The sequence below is a fragment of the Bos grunniens genome, chromosome 10 (assembly GCF_055505025.1).
Source record: "Bos grunniens cultivar Pamir isolate PY7600 chromosome 10, Bosgru_T2T1.0, whole genome shotgun sequence".
In the NCBI taxonomy this organism is placed as follows: domain Eukaryota; kingdom Metazoa; phylum Chordata; class Mammalia; order Artiodactyla; family Bovidae; genus Bos; species Bos grunniens.
Window position 1 is genome coordinate 91875047 of NC_141174.1, and position 21237 is coordinate 91896283.

Below are 21237 nucleotides of genomic sequence, written 5' to 3' on the forward strand. Positions count from 1 at the left end.
ACTCAGCTTTCTTCACAGTCCAACTCTCACATCCATACATGACCACTGGAAAAACCATAGCCTTGACTAGACGGACCTTTGTTGGCAAAGTAATGTCTCTGCTTTTCAATATGCTATCTAGGTTGGTCATTAACTTTCCTTCCAAGGAGTAAGCGTCTTTTAATTTCATCCCCAACTTAGATGATCACAAACTGACTGCTAAAAACATTCCTAAACTGTATTTTCTTACAAATAGTGGTCAGGAAGAGGCAGAGATACAGAGGTGGAGAGTCTGAACCCTGCTCATCATGTAAAAACAAATGTATAGCTTGCTCCTTCTTACTAGAAAGGAAGTGACATTATATACCACCACTGTAATTTTAAACAAACAAAATGAGCTTAACTCAATAAATATCTTTTATTAAAGAAAAAAAGAATATTGTTAAGCACCAAAACTGTATGTTGTTACATTGCATGTACAAGAAGAGAAAGGTGATTGCAATACTTGGTGTACAAGTACTTAACTCTGAAGTCATGAGTGTAAAAAACATGAAATACAAAGCAATACAGTCATTACAATGCAGAAAGTTGCACTAAAGAGCAAAAGGCAACAGTCAGAACATTATCAAAGATCTCGTAGTATTGCTCTAAATGCTTAGTTTTTTTCCTCTGTACTTTTAATACTTTAGAATGTTAACTGAGCATACTTAAGTACTGTAAATCTGCAAGAGCTGCCATTTACAATACGTTTTGTACAGTGTCCACTTTAGTGTAATGGTGTTAAAGCCATCCTGAAAGCCAAGCACAAAGTGCTAGTGTTCTGCCTCTGCCGTTGTAATATTGCACAAAGCTAGTAAGTGGTGAACTGGTTTGCCACTAAAATTTTCATTTAACCGGAATGGCTAAAAGACATGTCAGTTTCATGAGCCCAAATGGGCTTTTTATTCATGCAAAAGGATTGGTAGCCTTCAGTTCTTCATAAATTATATATTATGGTTTCACACTTGGCAAGACATACAGTACAGTAAGAAATTCAATGGCGCAGTGGGGATCCTGTCCAAGTTGAGGAAGTAGCAAGTCACCTGCATGGGTTGTACTGTCTACCCTTCTTTGGTCACAAATGAAGGGATAACGTCATCTTGTGATTATGGAGAATTCTTAAAACCAATATTATTAGTATTGGGAAAAGCTAGAATAACTTGCTGATAGTTAACCATAGAACATGCAAGTTTAAAAAACAAAACTTCCCTTCTTAAAATTGAACTCTTTAACCAACACCCATACCTTTTCTATACATCTCAAATCACTTTCCAGAGACTTTCCTGAACTCACCAATTGGAGCCTCTCTTAGTCACACCTGACCAGAAAACCCCAAACTTCCTCCTTACTCTCACAACAAGCTGCTTCAAGAGTCAGTATAGCGTTGGTAACATGTTTAGTGCGTCAGCCCCAGAAGCGCTTTATGCACACGCACCTCACAGTGGTGCGCTTCGTGTGTTTGGACACTTATGGATTTGGAATTCAGTCAATTAAATCCCTCCACTATCAAGCTGTACATTTACTGTGGGTAAAACAGAAATGTTTAGAATGAACATATCTCTGAAATAATTCAATGAACAAACATTAAACACACACACACACACTCTCACAATCCAGACTCCCTCTCTCGCCTTTTTAAAAATCCTTTGTTTACATAGATGATAGTTTAGGCAGCAATATAAACTCATTTTGTAGGAAAAACTTTTAAATTAGACTATATTTATAGGATAAAAAATACCATTGCTTCACTTTACAAAGCAATTAAGCAGAGACTCTTTCTATGTGCTTTAAATAAAGAGCACTTTGCAGCAAAGTTCAGAAATCACTACTGAATTGTTCAGTAGCACTAAATGAATGCAACATGCTCCCCAGTAAGGTGCTTCTGCTTTCTTACCGTCTTCCTTCTAAAACCAATCTTGTGATCAACTCTCTAACACTAAGCATTGTTCTATGCTAACCAATAAATGAGAAATAAATTGTTTAAAATGCACATTTAACTTAACTTTATATTATTTAAATTCAGTGCAAGAATTAGGTAAAACTTGTTGGGTTTCTGCTTTCACTATCAAGTGGATGTGTGATAACTGCATCTGCCACAGTTTTTAAACATTTTATAGCTGTTCAAAAAGACTTTTTACAAATAATTTGGTATTATGTATATAAATTTCAACTCCCTGATAAGGCCTGTAACCAATGAGCACTTTACAGGTTGATGTCATAGAGGTTTAAAAAAAAATTATAAAGGTTTAAAAAGAAAACCTTGTATTTAGTGAAAGAAAAGGCTTTTCTTATATACACAATGAATGCAATTTAAAAACAGTCTTAGGAAATGTATAAATTTGAATGTATTAACTGTATACTGGTCCCATTTCAAACAGAGAAAGTGCTGCCCATTCATTTTTGTTCCACTGATAGAAGAGTTTTAATTCTTAGTGTCTGCTATGGCCAAAGTATGCTTTTCAAATCTAACACATTTTATGACAGAGAGAGGTCATGCCTTGAGTTAACAAATACTGCTACATATTTCAGCTTTGTAGAAACAAGGCTTCTTTTCCCTCCCTCATTATACAGAGTAATAAATTTTCTGTGTGTCCATATAGTAAGAGAAGCCCCTGTATTTTTCACTGTGGAAATACTCCTCCATACTTACTCCTGATCAACAGTTACAGCTGTGCGTTTATAGAAATGTCTCAGTTCTGCAGTGAAGAACTAAAGAATGATTGTTTCTATGCTGCTCACAGACTCAGTAAGCCTGTAAAATATACATTAAGTGAGCAATTCTCATCTTTTAAAATTCTTTAGCCAAATATTTCTTCCACATACTGCTGCTACACTACAGTACCCTTAGGGTTTTAAATCATTAGGAATACCTTTTCTATACAGGCCTCGTTGATTATATGTACATAATTTTAGTTGTATTAGTAAAAGAAATATTTAAAATTGACAGTCAAGTGAGCAGTAACATTAACCTCCAAACAACTAAGTCACCACCTACTTGTTTCCCTATTTTAAGTATACTGAGTTGAGACTAGATTGGTAAGTTAACTTATACATTGATTCAGTACAAGCAAGCAGCTGTCTGGGGATTTTTGATATGGAAATGATATATTAACAGCAATATAACTGTCAAATAAACCACATTAGTGGTATGGGCAAATTTGGAACTGGAAACATGATCATATATAAGCACCGTCCTACCTAAATATATACAAATTTAATACTAAGGGCAGAGATGTTCATTTTTTTAGGGGCAAAGATAAAAAGGAAACCATACTTACATTGATATAAATTTTGGGGGGCTCTGAAACTGATTTTTAATTAACATGAGGATTCAACTGGACAAACGGACTGCAGTTATCTGAAACTCTATTATTGGTGAGAACTCCGAAGGTTGATGACCTCCAGTAACATGGAATTTTGTGGAAGGAGGAACCTGAATCTGGAGGAGGGGAAGTAGATGTGTTGGAGAAAGTTGTTACCAGAGAATGGCCATTGGGGGCTGCTAGTGAGATTCTGCTTTAACCTCCTATCTTCAGGTATGAGGACAACCTTCGCAGAGTGCCAGGGTGGCTTGTGCTTACAGCCATGGATTCATTCCTCAAGGATTCACATGGATCTGAACACCCTGCATCATCTGCTAGAGATTTATTACAACATGGCTCGGGAAAACAGGTTACAGGACCCTTTTAAAAGGGAGTACTGCCTCTTGATGGAACCCCAGCTGTAACACTAAGTGGGTAGCAATTCCCTCTAGACATATTAAAGTTCCAGAGCTTCTGCTGTTAATATGACACCAGATCCTTCTGTATTTTTCTAAATGTCAATAAATGAAACAACCCCCCCCCAAACATGATATGAACAAGCATTCAAAGGCATAAAATTGATACATGATTTAAGATTTGCAAATGTGCTAAAATATTTTTTTTCAAATATATCAATCAAATCAATCATTAGGTTAAAAGGCATGTTTCAATGCATTGCTGAAGGTTTGTTACAAAAATCTATAACCCACCTCCACTGTAATCAGGAGACTGAGTTAACTATATTAAGTCTGTATTTCTAATATTCTCAGACAAGGTGTGAGAATGATGCTAGAATAAAGCCAATATATTGTGACAATGCTCATAGTCTCATCAATAAATATATTTTCAACATTTAAACAGATTTTTTTTAATATAACCTGTTGACAGAAAATTATCTCCATAATTATTTTAAAAGAAATAGCATTTTCAAGTGACAAAGGTGTGAGTGTAATTTTTCTTCAGGATCACCAACACAGATACGTTGGAGGACTTTTACTCCAGGACTGCTTTCTGGGTCTAGGCTAGAGAACTGCCTCAAAGTTCATTTTGGTACATTAGCCATTCACGTACCAGTGAAGACCTGTCTTATACAGAATCACACTTACAGAGTACTGTAAACTGGGATCCAACATATCTACCTTCATTCAAGCCCACAGCAGTCCTGCTGAGAATTCATGTCAGCTCCATGCATTCTTCAGGACTCCATTACAGCAAAATCGGCACCTAGAGCTACATACACGTTTAAAATTTTATTGACAATAACGAAGGCTGTCTCCGGAAATTCAACTCAAAGCATGTGAAGAGTGAAATGCCAGTCAAAGAGGCTTTTCTGCCTGTCTACTTTCTGCACATTTGTAGAGCATGTTTTTCTCCCACTGTGGAACATAAAAATAAAAACTTTAATGGTCTGTGTTAGCAGGACTTAAGATCTGCATCTCTACTATTGAATCCTAATTTTTGATTCTCAATAGGAAAGTCATGTTGAGTTACAGTAATCAAGCAATAGTTCAAACGAAAAGGCTAAAAATAATTTGAAATATTATCAAATTACAAAGTATTGCTTCTCATAAACAAAGCTGCACATAAAATTCAAACTATTATAAATTCACAATTATGAAGAGCTATTTAAAAGCATGGAAATTTTTACTTTGAAACTTTACAAACTGTTACATGTGTGGGCTTCTAAAAATATGCCATGTTAAATGTATCACGTTGTGGTAAACACAGTTATAGGTGTATCTCCATGGTCGTGTATCTTTTCAGATGTTGCTAAGCATCTTTATGAAAATCCCTTGGAGATGAATAATGTGGGAACTGTCAGTGCATTTCCATCTGATTCTTCCAATTCCTACCCTATAGCTGTCACAATTAACTTCTTTTTCAGAGGGTCACACTATTTAAGCTGATACAGAACAAGCTCTGTATCTTGGGCAGGTGACTATTCAGTGCACTGAACAATAGATTTTAAAGCAGTCTCAACACAGCTCACAGTAGATCCGTCAACCCAGTGTTTCTTCCAACTCACAGCGACCCCGAGCTTTACTGGCCACTACAGGGATGTAAACGGGTGGACAGGTGGGGAAGGTGCTTAAAAACAGGAATCTTCAGAAGGCCGTTTCTTCGTTGCAGTCAGGAACATTGCACATCTAAAACTCATGTTAACCACCATCTACTGGAATGACTGGAAAAGTGGTAACTTGCCCGTTGTGCTTCCTTTTTCACACCACTGAGCCAATGCATTTTGGATCTAATAGAATCCAATCGTGGAACCAAATGTTTACAATTTTTCAAGAGCCAATGTTCAACTGTAGGTGTTTTTTCGTTGAGTTACCTGTGTACAGAGTAATACAGTATATTAAAAAACAATGGCCTACGAAAGACATTGTGTATTATGTTCCCTTGTATCTTTGCAAAATCCAGCATGAACAATGATGGGTTTTTTCTTTTAAATGGCCTTTTTATACCATTTGGCCATTATAAACGACCATTTATACCAGATGATGCATAGAAAACATCAAATAAAAATGAGAAACAAAATAACAGATCTTAATCACTGTTAGAAGGTTGCACATCAAGATTACTATAGTTAACACTGCTGTAATATATAGGCAAGTTGTTAAAAGGGTTCTTATCACAAGGAGAATACTTTTCTTTTTCTTTTAAGATGGAGGTTAGCTAAACTAACTGTGGTAATCATTTCACAATATACGTACATCAAACCATTATGCTGTGTACCTTTAACTTACGCAGTGATGTATGCCAGTTACTCTCAATAAAGCTGGGGAAAGAGTATTTTTTAAAGACTGTATGTTAGGTTCACTTTCACTTTTCTTCCTTTTACTCTTAACATTTTATGTCAAACTTATACACAAAAAAGAAAAACAAAATTTAACATCTTTACCTCATAAACTGACAGTATAATAAGAACTATCAAAAGCCATCTTTAAGTACATCAGAGAGAGTTTTCATAATGAGATTTAGAAGACAGCGTTAGTATTGGTCTTTAAATGGATGCTTTTAGCAGGACTTTTTGGAGAAGGCAATGGCACCCACTACAGTACTCCTGCCTGGCAAATCCCATGGACGGAGGAGCCTGGTAGGCTGCAGTCCATGGGGTCGCTAGGAGTTGGACACGACTGAGCGACTTCACTTTCACTTTTCACTTTCATGCATTGGAGAAGGAAATGGCAACCCACTCCAGTGTTCTTGCCTGGAGAATCCCAGGGACAGGGGAGCCTGGTGGGCTGCTGTCTCTGGGGTCACACAGAGTCAGACACGACTGAAGCGACTTAGTAGCAGCAGCAGCACTTTTAAAAATTCGAAATAGTTGTGTTTGAAACTCATGCACTGATCCACGACACATGAGAAATATATATATGACCTGTTTGTCAAATAAAAGCTGACACTTTGCTTTTGAGCACTTGAAATGTGTCTAGTATGACTGAGAAACTGATTTTAATTTGGTTTAAATGAAAATCTTGTATAAAATATTTTTCCATTAAGCAAAATGTGGTTGTTTTGGTATGGCAATTTAATTTAACCAATGAATACTTGGCAACCAAACTGAGATGGTGCTATTATTAAAGATGCCATACCAAAAAAAAAAAAAAAAAAAATCTAAACTACACTGTGGAATTTTATACTGAATATATCATGTAAAATATTACTAAAATCAATTTTGCCCATCATCTTTAACTTTTTAAATCTGACTCACATATTTCTATTGGACAACATTGCTATAGTTATTTCCTAAGTTTAAGAAGGGCCCTACAGGAAACAAAGCAAATAATAAAAAATCTATTCAAATACATATATTTCCTTATGTTTAGAAATTCCTTTCAAGGATACTATTACCTATGGCTAGATAGATCTAAGATGAGCTTTTAGAGGAGGCTGAAGCTAAGCATGTCCAGGACCTTAAGTTTTTACTTAATAAAGTTTTAAGAAATTAGTTCTTCAAAAACAAGTACATAATTATATTATTTTAAATCTACAGGAAAGAAACCAATTAATAGGAAATACAAATTACAGCCTTTTAGCCATATGTAGAAAAGTACCTAAAAATTCAGAGCTTTTAAAAATGACTAAGACCACCCACAGGCAGTAACACATAGCCCTTTATCAATGGCTGCTCAACTGGAAGGGATTACAACTAGTCTATAGTTTGCTTCTGGCGCAGGATACATTTAGTCTTTAGCTGTTCCAGCTCATGCATTTTCTGGCAGTATTTCAGTGTTCCTCTCAACATTATACTATGTATCAGTCATGAACAATCAACCAAAACAGGAAGATTCTAGGCAACTTTCAAAGGATTATTTACTATTGACAGAAACGTTAAGGACCTAGCAGAAGCTCTTGAGATTAAGTGGTGCAAGAATACACAGAAGAACTATTCAACAAAATGGCTTCATGACCTGGATAACCACGATGGCGTGGTCACTCACCTAGAGCCAGACATCCTGGAGGTGAAGTCAAGTGGGCCTTAGGAAGCATTACTACGCACAAAGCTAGTGGAGATGGAATTCCAGCTGAGCTATTTAACATCCTAAAAGATGAAGTGCTGCATTCTCAATATGTCAGCAAATTTAGAAAGCTCAGCAGTGGCCACAGGGCTGCAAAAGGTCAGTTTTCATTCCAATCCCAAAAGAAGAGCAGTGCAAAAGAATGTTCAAACTATTGTACAACTGTGCTCATTTCACATGCTAGCAAGGTAATGCTCAAAATCCTTCAAGCCAGGCTGCAAGAGTACATGAACCAAGAACTTTCAGATGTACAAGTTGGATTTACAAAGGCAGAGAAACCAGAGCTCAAATTGCCAACAAGCTAGACAGCCTATTAAAAAAAAGAGACATCACTCTGACGACAAAGGTCTGTATAGCCAAAGCTATGTTTTTCCAATAGTCATACAGATGTGAGAGTTGGCCCATAAAGAAGCCCGAGTACTGTAGAACTGATGCTTTTAAATTGTGGTATTGGAGAAGACTCTTGAGAGTCCCTTGGACTGCAAGATCAAACCAGTCAATCCTAAAGGAAATCAGTCCTGAATATTCATTGGAAGGACTGATGCTGAAGCACCAATACTTTGGCCACCTGATGCAAAGAGCCGACTCATTGGGAAAGACCCTGATGCTGGGAAAGGACTGAAGGCAGAAGGACAAGGGGATGATAAGGATGAGGATGGTTATTAGGTTGGTGTAAAAGTAATTGCAATTTTGCACTGCTGAAGTTTACCATTTGGTATTGGAATACATTCTTAAATGTGGTTATGTTATATATCATTTTAATGCACATTTCTCGGTTTATGTTTTTTGCTAATGACATTACTTGTTGTTTTAAACTAGGGAAATGATGTTAGACAAAAAGCAAATTCAACTGATTTTCTTATTCAAGCTCAAAATGGGTCATAAAGAAGTGGAGACAACTCGCAACATCAACACCTTTGGCCCAGGAACTGCTAACGAACATACAGTGCAGTGGTGCTTCAACAAGTTTTACAGAGAGGATCGAAGCTGATCCTCTTACAACTGCGTGAGAAGTTGCTGAAGAACTCAACATTAACCATTTTATAGTCATTTGGCATTTGAAGCAAATTGAAGAGGTGAAAGAACTCAAGAAGTGGGTGCCTCGTGAGCTGACCAAAAAAAAACCAAAAAACATTTTGAAGTATTATCTTCTCTTATTCTACACAATAACAACGAACCACTTTTCAGTTGGATTGAGAGTGTAAAGGAAAGTGGATTTTATATGACAACTGGTGACAACCAGCTCAGTGGTTAGACTGACAGGACGCTCCAAAGCACTTTGCGAAGTCAAACTTGCACCAAAAAATGTATTTGGTGGTCTGCTGCCTGTCTGGTCCACTACAGCTTTCTGAATCCCACTGAAACCAGTACATCTGAGAAGTGTGCTCAGCAAATCGAAGAGATACACTGAAGACTGCAATACCTGCAGCCAGCAAGGGTCAACAGAAAGGGCCCGATTCTTCTGCACGACGCCACCTGGCTGCACATCGCACAACCGACACTTCAGAAGTTAAACGGATTGGGCTACAAAGCCTTGCCTCATCCGCCATGTTCACCTGACCTCTCGCGGACCTACTACCACTTCTTCAAGCATCTCAACAACTTTTTTCGGGGAAAAGGCTCCCATAACCAGCAGGAGGCAGAAAATGCTTTCCAAGAGTTCATCGAATCCCAAAGCAAGGATTTTTACACTTTAGGAATAAACAAACGTATTTCTCATTGCCAAAAATGTATTGATTGTAATGGTTCCTATTCTGATTAATAATGTGTCTAAGCCTAGTTATGATTTAAAATTTACAGTCTGAAACCACAATCATGTTTGCACCAGCCTAACAGATAGCATCACTATCTCAATGGATCTGAATCTGAGCAAACTCTGGGAGATAGTGGAGGACAGAGGAGCCTGGTGTGCTGCAGTCTACAGAGTCATAAAGAGTTGGACATGACTTAGCAGCTGAACAACAAATTCATTATGGACATATTCTTAACACCTGATATAAGGTAATTAGCAGCCCAAAGCTGTAAATAACATACAAGCCACTTGAATATGTGAAATGCGTGCTTATGTGAAGTTCTAACTGTGGGATTATGTCATCAGTGCGCCAACACGGTAGTTTCTGGACAGGTTTAGCAGCTTATTGAGAGAGGCTACATGCTAAAAGGGACAAGGGAATGGGTAGCAAGCATTGTGAAGTGGGACACAATTTGTAATCACCCAGTGTGGGGATGGTTCCCAATCAGGCACATATGAGTCTCTAGACACACTCACACAATGAGTGGACATGTTCACATTCCTTTACAAAGCACAGCATACAAGCACAAAGAGCTTAAAATCATTTGGGGATCCAAAAACAGTACGTGACTAATAATTAAGGCCTCCACACCTAACAGGGAAAAAAGGATGCCACCAGTCCCAAGACTCATGGCCACAGCAGGACAGTGTTGCTGTCAAATGCTGGTTAGAACACACTCAGATTACACACGGCCACTTGTCCGAGTCTTCATGCTTTTGTCAAGCTGCTGAGTGGGGCAGGTGCTGGTAGGGAGGGCCAGAGTTGGGAGTGAAGAAGCAGAACATTTTTCTGACAGCACAAAAGGATAAAACTGCTTTTAGTAATATTCTGACATATTCAAAATAGTATCTTCCAACATCTAATCAATATATTTTTTAAAGAACTAATGACAGTTTCTGTTTTTTTGGGGTTTCTTTTTTTTTTTGGAGTAAGTCTTTAAAATCCAGATGCATGACTACGTATGTATCAGTACTACTCTGACAGGATGTTTGGGAATGAAGGCCATGAATCTGCATTTTTAATAAACTCTCTTGGTAATTCTTAGGATTTGGCACCGGGATTTGTAAAATAACTGTGCTACGGATAAGTTTCTCATTCCTCTACCTCACCTACTTCCCCCTTTTTAGTGAAGACTATAGAAACATTCCATCAAGGGAACATAATGATTAATAGAATATACGTGCATATTTCATATCTGTACAGGCATTTCAGTTTTGGTCATACCAATTCAATATACTATTTGATTTATAGCATGTGTTATCTTTGTGTGTGTGTACTCAGTCACTCAGTCGTGTCCAACTCTGCGATCCTCTGTCCATGGATTTTTCCAGGCAAGAAATACTGGAGCGTGTTGCCATTTCCTATTCCAGGGGATCTTTCCGACCCGGGGATTGAACCCATGTCTCCTGCATTTCCTGCATTGCAGGTAGATTCTTTGCCACTGTGCTGCCTGGGAAACCCCTGTGTTATCTTTACCAATTCTATATATTTAGCATAATTTGTGCCAAATAACTATACAAATTAGCTTATTAAAATGTACTGGGGAAAACTCTATCACCTTGGGAGAATACCAACAGCCACAGGGGTAGCTCAATAAGATATTCATACAATTTTATATAGATAATGCAGTAATTATGATGTCATAAATGATAAACTTTAAAGGCTTGAAAGTTAAATAATTAGACAATGCAATTAGATTCCTTTGTGGGAAACCAACAAAATATCAAGATTCAATATGCATAACAGTTTGCAACTGAAACATCTAAGTCAGAAAAAGCTTTTCCTATTTTTTTTTTGAAGCTAGAGTAAAACTATCACTTTACTAGAGTAAGACTATCCTTTTTACTTGCATTATAGCTTATACTGAAAAAATGTTTTAATGAACAGGATATAAAAAAACACAGCATTTACAAAGCAACATCTTTGTAAAGCATTTTTTCTTGTTATGTTTCCGGAAACTACAGAAGTAAAGCCTAAAGTTTACAAATTTATGATCCAGGCTCTAACTGACCTATATAGTAAAAAATGACCCTCAGATGCAATGAAATTTGACAGAGCTCATCATCCAATATAAAAGCTGTATACTGAACACTACTGAAGAAAAGTAAGGCCATTTACTTGTTAGTTTTCCCAGTCTGTGCAAGGCAAAGCCTCCTCTTCGTCCTCTGATTCAGGGGATGCTTCTTTGATTCTTCTAAGAGCTTCATGGATGCTCCGTGTTAGAGGGTCTGTATCAGGCAGAAGTGTGAAGGATTCTCTCAAGACTTCCTTCTGTACCTTCTTCAATTTTACCCCCTTTCTTATTTGTGCCAAGATGTTATTACTATCATCTTCATCAGGAAAAGGAGGCAGAGTTCGCTGTTCAACCTTTTTCAGATGGAAACTACCACGCTTCAAGGAAGCTAGTACCTCATCCATAGGTGAGCTCACTTTAGAAAATGGAAGAGAACAAACAGCTAGTTAGGACTGCGCTTAAGACTGGCAACTGTACAACTTTTAAGCCTTTAGGACTGTGACAGCCCAGGAAGCTGAAAGCACATCAACAGAAGGGACCACTGAGCATGGACAGAACTTTGTCAGAACACAGGGGACACTAAGTAAGTTTGTTTAAAAAAAAGTTCCAAGACTCAAATTCCATGTCAAGCATTACTAGTACTTCTATTGTTTCCTGTGTGAGAGGAGAGAGCCGACGGGGAGCTGTGAGCGGGGTGATCTTTAGTAATATTATGGTTGAGACTCCTAAAGGGTTTCCATAATACAAAAATCCAATCTAAATTCAGACAGTGACTGGACTGTACATTTAATTAAAGAAACTTAAATTCTGGCTCATTATGGTGATTATTTTCTTTTTTTAAATAACTTTCACATATGATATTCTACTTGGGTTATGATAAGAAATATCCTACAGGATGGTCTCTTAGATTAAAATTTAATACACAGATAAAGTAATCTCTCCATGAAAGTTAAAGCTCCTTAAGGGCCAAAATTATTCACTGTTTGAAAAACAGCTTTATGAAGCATATCTGAAATGCCCTTTTCTTCTTTGCTTCTTCATACAACAACATGCCAGGGTCCTCAATAAATATGTAGCCAAATGAATCTTCCAATGTTATTCTGACCAGACAGCTTCCATTTTCTTATATTTCTGAGATTTAAAATCAGATTCTAACATAAAAGGAGCCACCTAAAATATGTTACCAAAGAGATCAAGTCAAAAGATAAAATTTTAAAAACATGCCTAAGAGCTCAAGCAGGCCCACATTTATTCGTGTCTGCACCCATCTGCACACATGGTTTGGTAAGAATTCTGCCAAGGTGAGACCTTGAGAACCTGTTTGCTATCAAATAATGTTCAAAAATATAATGTTTAAAGCTTTGTAATGTCTGAGGACAAAAATGGTCTTTAACTATATGCCTCAGTCAACAGATGAACTGTTTTTAACTCACCTCTCCTCCTCTGCAAGCCTTCAGCCGTCTTTCTGAGCTTCTTCCTGGCACTGACGAGCTGGCTGCTGTCGAAGAGATGTGCTGAAGGGGCACTGGCTGACTTTGGGATCCTCTTCTCGCTCCCCTCCATCTGGGGCAGGCCTTTCTCCAGGGTCTCGGGGGCGCTGTCCTGACCCACAGGCAAAGGCGGCGGAGGTGGGGGCGGGGGGGGTGGGGGAGGTGGGGGAGGCGTGGGAGGCAGAGGAGGTGGGAGCGGCCCCGCTGGGACGGAGCCTGCTTTGCAGTCAACAGTGTTTAACAGTGGACAAGACACAGGGGGAGGCAGGTCAGCGGTAAAGCCGCTGGGAAGTGATGAGGTGGCTTCAAGTTGTGCTGATGGATGACCTTCAGGTGGGGTGAGGCTCTGGGCGTCTGCTGCCTGTGATGACCCGAGCTTGGCCTTTCCTTCGTCCAGTCCCTCCCTTTTCTCTTCGACCTGTAGCACTCCTGGCAGGCTGTCACACTGGTCTTCACAGGACACGGGGCTGGCTGTACTTCTTCTTCTTGCATGAGCCAGTCGCAATCGGGTCGATTTAAGTATGACCTGGCCTGGGTATCTCTAAGAAATCAGAAGTTATAACTCGTCAGATTAGAATTTATGAACAAATGACTGTTTATTTTCTCCATCTAATGCAAGGTGTTATTTTAGAGCTTTTGTGATTTTTCAGGGAAAAATATACAGAAAAACAAACATCAAAATGTAATACCTTACAAAAAATTATCACTAAACTCTTATTTGCTTATCAAATCCCTATAAAAAGACCTTTAGTAATAAAAGTACTACTTTAATTGGAAAAATATTAGCAATGTAAAATCCAAAACAAATGATGTCAAACATATATATGCTATTTTATTGCTAAAAAACTATTCTTAGTTTCTTACATGTATTTTCCAAATGCTCAGACAAAAATTAAAACATTAATGTTCTTAAATGGTTAAGTGGTATTTTTTTTAAAGCTCTGAAAACAATATATGCATTTTATGATAAAATTCTGTAAAGCAATTATTCTTCAATAAAATTTAAAAAATGACAAGAGAATCAGCCTACTAAAAAAAAAAGAAAATGATAAAATTTGTTAGGAGTACTGGTACACAGAGCTCCAATCTTTTTACTATGTAAAACATAGCCATAATGCATTTGGTAAACAACATTTTCTTAATACAAGGCTTATCCCTTTGTTAAGGACCCCATTCCCACCTGACTCTTTCACTTGATCAAAAGCCTCCTTCTCCTGCAAGGAGATCCTTCAGAATAAAGAGGAGAAGTAAGGCTCTTGAGTAGCTGCTAAGAACTAAAACTACTGAGTTTAAGCACATTCCTAGGAAATGCTTGGCTGCAGTAGTGTCCGTGTCTGGAGTCACAGTTAGCTTGGCAACAGAGCTCTAAAGCATTTCTCATGTATGCTGATCCATCTTCTAATTCTCCCACTGGTCAGATTACTACCACAGGCTGATGTGCACAGAATTAATAACAAGTTGATGCTTGAAATGGATGGTTAGTTACTAGCTAACTTTTATTAAACTCAAGAGGAATCCAGACTATTCCTCTTATACCACTGAAATGGTAACCAAGACTGCCATGACTGTAACTGTTTTCTAAATAACAAAAGGAAAATCAAGTTTTTCTCATAAGAGACATTACAATAGGAGTATATATGTAGCTGTTTAAAAAGCAATGAACAATAATAAACTGACCACACTTTTACTACCTGTTTAAAATTTCGAAGTCTATCCAGTGTTTTCTGTCTTTCTTGGCTAACCCAGGCACTTTTTCTTTCTTCTTCATCATGTAATTTATCTCTTTTCTGGTTAAAAAAAAATTAATAGTAATTCCATTATGATGTGTCCCACTGTATTTTACCATTAATAGAAAAAAAAGGAGAGTTCTCTCAATATAAATGCTGTATTACTCCAAAGAATGCTATGTTAAGCAATGTTTTGTGGCATGAAACACTGTTAGCTTTAATAGAAATGAAACTGTTTCACTTTCTGCATGTAATACCAATTAAAAGATGTTTACTCTGCAAAGTAAAATAATATTTTCTCTGAACTGAAAAATATTTCACATTTGCGGTTCTAGCTTTAGCTGCTATGTTCTGCTAACTCAAATAGTTGACCTTAAAAATAAAAAATAACCACTTAGTAATTTAGATGTTATATATAGGTTAAGCCTGGTGTTCTGCAGATAATGTCTACTATTACTGAACCTGTTCCTCCTGCTACAAATCTGTGTCTTAGTATCTCATTCATTTTTTCCCCTTCCCATTCCCTAATCCCAAACTGGGGATACACTATCATCCACCCAATGTTGGTCAAGTTAAACATGAATTCCTCTTCCTAGAGGAAAGAAAGTGGAATTCTTGGCAGGAGGTTAAAGACTAGAAGGAGTGTTTCTGACAGCCTCACTACTGAAGGTCAAGTAAGTGACAGATACGTGGCTCTCACTGATGGAATGCACTGAAGAGCGCTACTACAGCCAACCACTTCCCCAGAGGGGCGCACTATCACACACGACAGACTGCTTTTATCTCCTGCTTAGGTGGCTTGGATCCTTTGTATAGAAATCAGCCTCTGGACTCATGATTAGGGTGGGGCAAGGGTGAGTAAAGATGAACATTCTTCCATCTCTTCTTATGGCAGGTCAAGTAGACCCTTTCCCTTTAGAGGGCTCTCACTGGGAGAGTTCGCAAAAGCCATTTATTGGTAGGTTAAGTCAGGCAGTCCAGATTGCCATATATAATGCTTAAGGTTTCCAGATGGGAAAATTTGAAAAGATATGACTTGAGTTTATTAAAAGAAATAAAGATCCCATGCAGATTCTCTTCTTTAGAGAGGAAAGCCCAAAGTGACTCAGGGACACAGTGAGATAAGAACTTATTCCAACTCCTCACCCCTACTCTGTATTCAGTTCCATTTACAAACCTAAGCCAGCAGAAGGAAGGAATGAAAAACTCTCATATGCACATGTGGTAACCACCTGGAATGGGAGTGGGCATATACCTTCCCACACTGGGATACAGGCCACAGAACTCTTGGGGACAAAGGGTCTTCTAAGGCCTTGTCTCAGTGATGAACAGAGTTTTCTGTACTTAGAGGGTACGATCTAATGCATACAGGGCTTAGTACTTGAGAAGTTATCTAAAAGATACTCAGCATTTCAAACTGTGAATCTGCATCTCTAAACATAATAAACAAATAGTTGGAGTTTCAGAAATAGTTGAAATTCAGAAATAATACTGGTCAATCATATTGCTGGTCTGTTAGCAGATATATCGAGTCAGATCTTACTATTATCTAAAAGACCCCAAATGCAAAGTTTCAGACATGTTCAGGTATGAACTAATGGGTTTATATGGACTTTTCATAGAGCACAGTATTACTGCGACTGAAACCAACAGGCCTGGGTTGAATATCACCCCCTATTTCCACCCCTTGCTAGCTACTGGCAAGTCATTTAATGAAGATAATCTACCCTTTGGGCGGGAAGTGGTGTGTATTAATCACTCAGTTGACCCTTTTGGGGGTAGGTAGAGGATACTTATTAGATAGTGACACAAGGAGCTCTGAGTTTCTGTTAACACTGTGTCAACCTGGGTGCTGGTTGCATGCATATGTTCATCTCATGAAAGTTAAAACTTATGAGCTATACACGTGTGTGTGTATGCCTCTGTAGATTGACAAAGGTGGTTTAAAATTAGATTTGATCTAAGCCAACTTTCATTATCCTCTAGCTTTGCATGTTAAAGAAAGGTGGATTCTTTCTCCTACAATGAGGTATTCCACCCAAAGTCAGTAGTAGGCAAAATTACTAACATGAGGCAGATGACATTTATCTTTGAGATTTCCCCAAATATCAATTTCCTCGTTTTTACTCATCTTTGCCACATAAAATTATTTGAGAAAGGATTGGACACTCATTCATTCTAAGAAGCTAATTAGCTACTCCATTCACAGAAGTATTGGCATTTTATCAGAATCCACAATCTTCATGTAATAAGAAACCCATTCTAAGTGTGGAATCTAATAATAAGCAGACAGTGTAGGTGCCAATAGTGATAACAGGAGGCATTCTTATTCACTGAATTCTTTAGCTGGCCCATAGTCTGACTTTCCTTACAAAGCAGCTCTTGACCCGAAAACAGTAATGAAAAATAAAAATACAATAAATTTTCTGTTAATTTAAGATTATTTTACAGCTTATGGGTAGTTTGGTTACTTTTTATGTTTTAAACTCAAGAGTTTTAGCTGTGTGCCATAATGAGCTTGAGGGATAACATCAAAACCCTACAGCAGCAGCTAACATCATTCAATCACAACAAATTAGAAGCTTTCTTGTTAACAGAGCAGGAAAAGACAAATCTCTCACCACTCCTTTCAATACCACACTGGAAATCCTAGTGAATGCAACAAGAAAAATAAATAAAAGGTATACGGATTGCACTCAAAAGAACTAAATTGCCTTTATTTGCATATGACATGACTGTATATATAGAAAATCTGAAAGAAGAACCAAAAAAAATGTGACTAGAAATAAAAATAGGAAAATTGTAGGATATAGGGTCGACATATTGGGTTGACCACAAATTAGGCTGCTGCTGCTGCTAAGTCACTTCACGGCAGCCCACCAGGCCCCCCCCGTCCCTGGGATTCTCCAGGCAAGAACACTGGAGTGGGTTGCCATTTCCTTCTCCAGTGCATGAAAGTAAGTGAAGTCGCTCAGTTATGTCCAATTCTTTGTGACCCCATAGACTGCAGCCTACCAAGCTCCTCCGTCCATGGGATTTTCCAGGCAAGAGTACTGGAGTGGGGTGCCATTGCCTTCTCCACAAATTAGGCTAACCTAGTATAAAAGCCTATTAGCCAACTGCTTTCTAATAAAACAGTAATGAACTGCTGGAATAAAAAACCTTTTCTATTATACCTACAGCACTATTTACATTCAGTTCAGTCGCTCAGTTGTGTCCAACTCTTTGCGACCCCATGGACTGCAGCACGCCAGGCTTCCCCGACCATCACCAACTCCCAGAGCCTACTCAAACTCATGTCCATTGCGTCGGTGATGCCATCCAACCATCTCATCCTCTGTCATCCCCCTCTCCTCCCCACTTCAGTCTTTCGCGTATCAGGGTCTTTTCCAATGAGTCAGTTCTTCCCAACAGGTGGCCAAAGTATTGGAGCTTCAGCATGAATCCTTCCAATGAATGTTCAGGACTGATTTCCTTTAGAAATGAATGGTTTGATCTCCTTACAGTCCGAGGGACTCTCAACAGTCTTTTTCAACACCTCAAGGAACTCTCAGGTGTTTTCTCCAACACCTCAGTTTGAAAGGATCAATTCTTTGGCATTCAGCCTTCTTTATGGTCCAGCTCTCACATCCATACATGACTCCTGGGAAAACCATAGCTTTGGCTATATGGACCTTTGTCAGCAAAGTAATGTCTCTGCTTTTTAATATGCTGTCTAGGTTGGTCATAGCTTTTTGTCCAAGGAGCAAGTGTCTTTTAATTACATGGCTACAGTCACCATCTGCAGTGATTTTGGAGCCCAAGAAAATAAAATCTGTCACTGTTTCCATTGTTTTCACATCTATTTGCCATGCAGTGATGGGACTGGATGCCATGATCTTAGCTTTCTGAATGCTGAGTTTTAAGCCAGCTTTTTCACTCTCCTCCTTCACTTTCATCAGGAGGCTCTTCAGTTCCTCTTCACTTTCTGCCATAAGGGTGGTGTCATATGCATATCTGAGGTTATTGATACTTCTCCCGGCAATCTTGAGTCCAGCTTACGCTTTATCCAGCCTGGCATTTTGCATGATGTACTCTGCATACAAGTTAAATAAACAGAGTGACAATATACAGCCTTGACGTACACCTTGTCTAATTTTGAACCAGTCTGTTGTTCCATGTGTTTCTAACTGGTGCTTCTTGACCTGCATACAGGTTTCCCTGGTGGCAGGTAAGGTGGTCTCATATTCCCATCCCTTTAAGAATTTTCCAGTTTGTTGTGATCCACACAGTCAAAGGCTTTGGTGTAGTCAATAAAACAGAAGTAGATGTTTTTCCTGGAACTCTCTCACTTTTTCAATAATCCAATGGATGTTGGCAATTTGATCTCTGATTCCTCTGCCTCTTCTAAATCCACCTTGAACATCTGGAAGTTCACAGTTTACATACTGTTGAAGACTGGCTTGCAGAATTTTGACCATTACTTTGCTAGCGTGTGAGATGAGTGTAATTGTGCAGTAGTCTGAACATTCTTTGGCATTGCCTTTCTTTGGAATTGGAATGAAAACTGACCTATCTTTTTCAGTTCTGTGGCCACTGCTGAGTTTTCCAAATTTGCTGGCATATTGAGTGCAGCATCATCTTTAAGGATTTGAAATGGCTCAACTGGAATTCCATCACCTCCACTAGCTTTGTTTGTAGTGATGCTTCCTAAGGCCCACTTGACTTCAGACTCTAGGATGTCTGGCTCTAGGTGAATGATCACACCATCGTGATTATCTGGGTCATGAAGATATTTTTTTGTATAGTTCTTCTGTGCATTCTTGCTACCTCTTCTTAATATCTTCTGCTTCTGTTAGGTCCATACCATTTCTGTTCTTTATTGTGCCCATTTTTGCATGAAATGTTCCCTTGGTATCTCTAATTTTCTTGAAGAGATCTCTGTCTTTCCCATTCTATTGTTTTCTTCTTATTTCTTTGCATTGATCAGGGAGGAAGGCTTTCTTATCTCTCCTTGCTATTCCTTGGAACTCTGCATTCAAATGGGTATATCTTTCTTTTCTTCTTTGCCTTTCGTTTCTCTTCTTTTCTCAGCTATTTGTAAGGCTTCATCAGACAACCATTTTGCCTTTTTACATTTCTTTTTCTTGGGGACAGTTTTGATCACTGCCTCCTGTACAATGTCACCAACCTCCATCCATAGCGTCTATCAGATCTAATCCCTTGAATCTATTTGTCACTTCCACTGTATAATCGTAAGGGATTTGATTTACATCATACCTGAATAGTCTAGTGGTTTTCCCTACTAGTGATTTTCCTTTCTTTAAGCCCATATATATGTAGTTATATAACTCTTATAAAAGAAATCAAAGAAAAACTAAATAAAAAGATTCTCTGTTCATGTATAGGAAGACTCACTACTGTTAATATTTCAACTATTCCCATCTTGAGCTATACATTCAGTGCTATCTTAATCAAAATCTCAGCTCTTATTTTAAAGTCTGTTTGGAGGCAAAAAAATCTAGATCAATGGAACAGAATAGAGAGCACAAATAAATATAATCAACATATCCTTAAAGGAGCAAAGAAAATTCCATGGAATAACTGCAGTCTTTTCAGCAAATGGTGCTAGAGCAACTAACCATCCACATTTAAAAAAGAAGAAAATGGGGAGGGGGGAGACAATTTAGCCCTACACTCTTCACAAATATTAACTAAAAATGGATCACAGAATTAAATGTAAAATGGGAAAGTATAAAGCTTGTGGAATATAACATAGGAGAAAATTTATGACCTTGGGTTTGGTGGTGACTTTTTAGATACACCACCAATGGTACATCAAACAAAGATTTGGTAAGCTGGATTTCATTGAAATTAAAAACTCTGTTTTGGGAGATACTGTTAAAAAATGAAAACGCGAGTTACGGTTTGAGGGTGGGGAGGGCATGGGAGGCTAAAAAAAAAAAAAAAAATGAAAACGCAAGTCACAGATTGGGAGAAAGTATTTTCAATAGATATATCTGAAAGGGGATATTATCCTGAAGAAAACAAATAACCTAATTAAAAATGAAAAAGTAACACTTACTAAAGAAGAAGTACAGATGGCAGATAAGCCATGTGAGAACATGCCCAATATCATACAATGAGGGAAATGCGAACTAAAAACAGCTATGAGGTATCACTACATAGTCACTACAATGGCTAAAATCCAAAACACTGACAACACTAAATGCTGGTAGGGATGTGGAGTAAAAGGAACTCTATTCACTGCTAGTGAGAATGTAAAATGGGGTAGGCACTTTGGAAGACCGTTTGGCAGTTCACTACAAGGTAAGCATACTTTTCCTGTAAGATCCCATCATACTCTTTACAATTTACTCAAAAGAGCTGA

The 21237-nt window shown here is 38.1% G+C and overlaps 1 protein-coding gene across 2 annotated transcripts in view; it reads right to left on the reverse strand.

Annotated features, from left to right (window-relative positions):
• Positions 1-378: 378 nt before the first annotated feature.
• Positions 379-21237, reverse strand: part of JMY (junction mediating and regulatory protein, p53 cofactor) — a 76977-nt gene continuing 56118 nt past the window's right edge. Inside the window, exons 8-11 of one of the 2 annotated variants that reach the window (XM_086323099.1) lie at positions 14832-14927; positions 13084-13681; positions 11755-12065; positions 379-5652 (exon numbers count right to left, since the gene is read on the reverse strand). In XM_086323099.1, coding sequence (XP_086179225.1) covers positions 11758-12065; positions 13084-13681; positions 14832-14927 — 1002 coding nt within the window. In that variant the 3' untranslated portion in view covers positions 379-5652; positions 11755-11757. The remainder of the gene's footprint in view (positions 5653-11754; positions 12066-13083; positions 13682-14831; positions 14928-21237) is intronic. The other variant, XM_086323100.1, reaches the window with a different exon arrangement.